This window comes from Lolium rigidum, chromosome 6 (genome assembly GCF_022539505.1).
Source record: "Lolium rigidum isolate FL_2022 chromosome 6, APGP_CSIRO_Lrig_0.1, whole genome shotgun sequence".
In the NCBI taxonomy this organism is placed as follows: domain Eukaryota; kingdom Viridiplantae; phylum Streptophyta; class Magnoliopsida; order Poales; family Poaceae; genus Lolium; species Lolium rigidum.
The window spans coordinates 357576517-357582268 of NC_061513.1; the positions used below are offsets into that span (position 1 = coordinate 357576517).

Genomic DNA, 5752 nt, shown 5'->3' on the forward strand with positions numbered 1-5752 from the left:
CGCTTAGCAACCAAAGTTGAAAGCAAAAAACAAAAACACATATCTAGCATACCGCCGATGATTAAGTTATATTGTCTTGTGTAACAACTAATGATGCACGTAGGTGCTCCAAAACTAAGGAAAATTTTATAGATCCTTAAGCTGAACAACATATCCAAAATGCTGCCCAAGTTTGACATAAGGTGACGTTGCTAATTTCTTTGCTTAACCTTAATAGCTGCTAAACCGAACATTCATACGATTAATTCTGATAAAGAACAAGCAATGCCTCTAGCATACATACACTAACCAGAACACAGTAGCATTCACTAGGCAAGTATTTGATAGCACAAGACCAAGCGATAGGAACACTGAGCGCCTCAGGATGAGGCAGACACATTGATACATTCAATTTCATCTTGAAAAAAACATTGATACATTCAAGCGCAGGGAACATCACTGCACGAGTATCATTGTACCACAATCATATTATTACTCATGGAGATACTATAGACACAAAGAGGTTAATACTGGCACACTGACAGACAACATTGCAGACAGTACTGGATTAATAATAATGCCTTAGCAGACAATTTCGCCTCATATAGATCATGGCGAGCATAAGCTTAATGGCTGACCAAAGTACCAAACCAGTCGCATCCATTTCAACAGCATAAACAAATAGTTGTAAAAGAGAGTAAATCTTAAAGATCGGATCGCACAACCACAGCAAATTTCCTACGAAGATAACCTGCATTGGCGAATCAGGTGGCTCTAGTTGCGTTGATCTCGGTGGAGCGCCGTTACCGCAGATCTAAGCATATTTCCTAAAAGCATAGAACCCCACTTGCTAACTTGCACAGTTGCTGTACCCAATCAGTTGTCAGATCTAGCCCGAAAATCAAACCACCCAGATCCACACACCCCGATCCGATCTACGCGTTCGGAAGCAAACCGCTATAAACAAAAAAAAAGAGAGCAGTAATCAGATCAGTGAAGGGGCCATACGTTTGCCTCCGCCGAGGACCTTGTGGATGGGCTGCTCGCGGCCGAAGAGGCGGAACATCTTGTCCTTGGCATCGGCGGCCGCCACGGAGGCGGTGTCGGCGAAGGAGGCGGTGGCGAACTCGGAGGCGGGGGCGAGTGCGGGGGCGGGCGGCGCCGAGGGGCGCGGGCGCTCGTCGGCGTCGGAGTCGGACGAGGAGGAGGAGTGGTGGTCGCCGCCGCCGACGTGGAGCTTGTCGGCGATCTTCTCCATCAGGGTCTCCGGCTTGTGGGCGGCGTCCTCGGCGTGCTCCGCCATGGCTGCTCCGCAGGAAAAGGGGTTGGTGCCGGTGGTGGTGGGAGTGGAGCGGGGAATGCGGCGGGGAGGAGGTCCGCCGTGGTGGGGTTTTATAAGATGCGATGGGGTTTAGGTCTGGTTGGGAGATTGGGGACGTTGAATTTGGAATGGACGGTGGAGAGCGGCCGACGGAGATTCAGGGTGGACGGCCCGGTGCTTTCGCCACGGACCAATGATGTGCCCTGCCAGTAGTAGAGTTTGGAGGAAAATGCTTCGGGTACACGACTAGTCAAGGAAAACAACCGCGGCGGTATATACCACCACAACGGATCTCGCAAAACAAAATCGTAAAGTCAACATTTCATAAAATTAATAAAGGAAAAGAAAAAAAGTAACTTCATAGCAGAAAATAGGTCAACTTCACCGAAACACGTGAACAAACTTCTACATCTCCTTTTCAACGGCGGAACACAAGTGGTACCATTAACACAGAGCGGCTGAAACTAGTGAACAAACTCCTACAGATCCATTTGATGCCCAGATCTCTAAAAATAAATCTACCAACATAGCATAAGTGATGCTCCAATATCATGAAGTGATCATAAGCCAAAACAAGTGAACAAACCCCTACATATCTTTTCCAACACAGATGAAGTGGCGCCCCAATATCACAATGCGATCATAGGTATCTCCTAGATCTAGGCCTCTACACCATCTTTGATTCCTATAATCATCAACACTCCAGGTCTCCATCCACAACATGTTATGAAGACATCGTTGCGAGTGGTGCAAACGAAGGGTGGATCAAGATTGCTCTTTTTTGGCGAAAGCCCTGCTTGAACCTGATGATGGCGACGCTTGCGGACGTCGTCTCCTCCACTGGGGGACACAAACGGCGGCACCATAGTGTCATCCCCTCCTTGGAGGCCTTACCTAGGTCACATGTGAAGTCCCCATAGCGGCAAGATGGAGTCCAGGTTGGCCACCGCTTTGAGCATGGGCTTTTCGGGGTGTAATATACATCGTTAGCGGTGCTTCTTAGTTGATGTCTCCTCCGGAGTGGTATGGCCCCACCGTTCAATCGCCGACTCTTGGGCGCTTAAGGGCGTGCAGTGCATTAGATGTGCTATCTTAAAGGCCGAGCCAGTCTTCTGAAACAAAATTTCCAAAGAGTTTAGCCAACAAATAACCATATGTGCAGTTACATATGGATCAATCACTTTTGTCCAAAATACAACATCAAGTCCTATAGTAATCAATTGTTTGTTAGGTTTCCTGAATTTAAGAAGCCAAACAATAAATACATCATGCATTGAGTCAGGTATGTTCTTCCAACTAATTCCCAAAAAATGCATATTTTTCTATTAAAAGCACATTTTCATAACATTCTGGATTAGCTTAGCAACTAAACATTGCAACAACAAAATATGTTGTACAATATTGGGGCATCCAAAAAAAATGGCAAGCACTCAAACCTAGCCAACCTCTCTTTCACGGGTAATCTTTACTTAGAATTCTATTTTTGATACTTAGCCAAAGAAACTTCAATTCTATTGTCTATTGGATGAAATCCTTTTGCATGGTCTGTAACCGAATCAAACTTTTCTCGTGATTTTTTGTACCAATAGTTCGATGTATGCATTGTTGGATATAGAGGTCTCAGAAGGGTATTCTTCTGTTATTTTGGGAAATTAGATACTACTTAAAATGTTCCATGGTTCATGAATGTTGAAAGTAGTGACCCGCGTCACTTGGTTAGGAAAGTTGATCTGCAATCCAACCACTCTGGTCCAAATCTTCAAGGACGAGTATTCATGGTTTTTATTAATTTTCCAAAAAATCGGCGTAGGTGATTCCTCTACCGCGTACCTTTTTAGAAAATCAAACAAAATAATAACTACCAAAGAAAACGCGTGGCATTTATGGGTTTACGTAACTTGTGTTTGCTAATAAGGGAATTGCTATGGCGTGTCGTTTGTGAAAAGCCCATAAAACTCAAAAGTATGGTGCAGTATATGTTTTTACCTCATTTCAATAGAAAAAAAAAACGGTATCGTGTGATCTATCTTATCATCGAGTATAGAATACCTTTGGTGGTTTAATTTAAACACAGGTCATGATGATAACACTCCTATCAGCACAAGGAAGTTTCTTCTATGATAAAACGTGGGGGCCTGGACTTGATTGTGAGAATGAGATATAAGTTGGGAGGGCCTTGCCCTAGCGTACACATAGCACAAAAGAAGTGGAGCAGGACTGCAGGAAAGGACCGTGGAATCAACGTGGCGGGCACCACCACGATTTTCTGCTGCACGTGGGGGCCACCCGATTTGCTTGAATTCGGAATCTCATCCCTGCCCTGCGTCTTTTGATTTGTTGTTATGGTCAAGCGGGCCCCACAGGGAATCAGAGCTGCGCGCAACCTTGCGTGGAGATGCACTACCGGAATCCTGGCGCTTTGCGTTTGAAAACAATCGCCGGGATGCAAGGCTTTTTATTTTTTTGAGCGAATGCAAAGGCTTTTGCTGATCACGACGAAGCCAAAGATCACGCAAGCACAACCTGATTCGAGGACGCAGACTAGCCCGTGCCAACGCATAGTATTTCCAAGGAAATCGACGCATATGCTGTTTCCAAGGAAATCACACAGAATCTGCGAATTTTGTCAGAGAGCAGTCGCTTGCATTCCCCCCCTCCACGTTCTCTCTCCACCTTACACCCCTTGAGAATCGCCAGGTCTCCCCCGTCCCCAACTCGCCTCTCCCCCGGTGGCGCTGCCATCCGGCGTGGTTGTGGGGAGTTGGAGCGGGCTATACAGTGTAGTAGTAGGTTTTGTGGCCATGTGCCGGTAGTGGGCTTCATGCCCGGTAGATGGAGCGTAGCTTCGGATCTTGGCGGCCAGATCCGGGGCGATTTAGGGTTCATCTTCCATGCTCTTCTGCTCCTTTGGTCGGAGCGTGGTGCAGCGGAGATGGGCGACGTCTCCCTCAACAAAGCCGGAGTTGGTGGCTACCTTCATGCGTGGAGGTGTTGTGTGGTGAAGCCTCTTCCGGCCGGCCATGGTGGCGAGGGGAATAGGCGAAGCGGCGAGTTTTCCTCTGCTTCTTCAAGGTGGCGGGATTGGCTCCTGCTGCAACAACGAGCGAACCACGCGGCGGCCATGATTGCCGTCGCGATCTTTGGCCTTAAGGGCGGCCCTTCTAGACGCCTAGATGGCGCTCTACTCAACCTCCAGCGCGGAGGCCTTCCTCCGAGCTTCTTGCTGGATTCACCGCTTCCTCACCACCAAGTAGTTCGTCCCCGGTGGAGTCGAGGCGGCCGGCGATGGAGGCTCAGACACGGTGGAGAGGACCGAGGATCCGATTGCTTTTTCTGGCATACTTTTAAGGTCCTTTTTGCATTTAGTCAGGGCTATGTTGTACTTTCGCTTTTCCTTCGGGGCCCTTTATGTAATTTGTACCCACCGATGGTTATATAACTGCAGCTCTGGGGTCCTTCGAGGCCCCTCCTGTGTTAAAAAAACACAGAATCTGCACGTCAGCCGTCAGCTACGTATTGACCACACGTCCACGCCCGGAAAGGTATGGTGTTTATTTTGAGAGACAGATAAACATGCTACTCTTTTAGTTTCACGAAATTTGTCTCAACTTTTATATCTAAATACGTTTAAATTTTAATAAATATGAGACAACTTTAATGGACTGGACAGAATTTTTTTTGTTACTACTACCTCCGTTTTAAGTTAAACGTTGCATTTAAAAAAATGAGTGAAAAGTCTCCATTGAAACTTTCTATCCATATACAAATCAAATCTAACTAAATCTACGCCGCTTAAGGTATTAGTGTAGAAACATTACGTCCCTCAACCGCCTACAAAGAAACTACTAGTGTCGCCTCCAGCTCCACGATATATCGGTTCCCCTCCTTCAGTCGTCTCGCTGGCGCCGGGAGGGGTGGAGAATACGGCGTGGAGTTTAACAAAAAGTAGTCATCTCATCAATAGATAAAGTTAGGATTTTGGTACTGGCCTCCACCTTAATGGAGATGGCATCATTTGCAATAAGTGATCTTCGGTCATTTGTTCGATGACGAGATATTCTTCTCGACATCAATGGTGCTGATAGAAGATTATAACTTTTTCAGGTATGGGCATTTAGATCTTGAGGATATCCTCGCAATATTTATCCCGGCTGCTACATCTTCAACAATGGTGATTTGTACTCTTGGCTTCCAGCGACATCGACCAAGTTGTTTAGTTCTTTTTCTCCGCCATACTGGTGTTGGTACTTTTGCCTATGTTGATTGACTAGTTTAATGGCTTTGTGTACACATAGCCTTGGCATTGCGGCTCAAATTAAATTTATGGGAGAACCTTCATTGATATTTACATGCCTATGGTTTGGTATCTATCTTTGTTTTTCTTCATAAAACTACAAGGTTGTGTCATGAAAGAAGAAAAGGAGTTCGAACACCTTGATAATTTATTTATTT

At 46.1% G+C, this 5752-nt stretch overlaps 1 protein-coding gene across 1 annotated transcript in view; it reads right to left on the reverse strand.

Moving 5' to 3' along the window:
- The window catches only part of LOC124666005 (reticulon-like protein B1), a 2685-nt gene extending 1403 nt beyond the window's left edge, over window positions 1-1282 (reverse strand). Inside the window, exon 1 of the mRNA XM_047203355.1 lies at window positions 988-1282. Coding sequence (XP_047059311.1) covers window positions 988-1282 — 295 coding nt within the window. The remainder of the gene's footprint in view (window positions 1-987) is intronic.
- Window positions 1283-5752: the final 4470 nt, after the last annotated feature.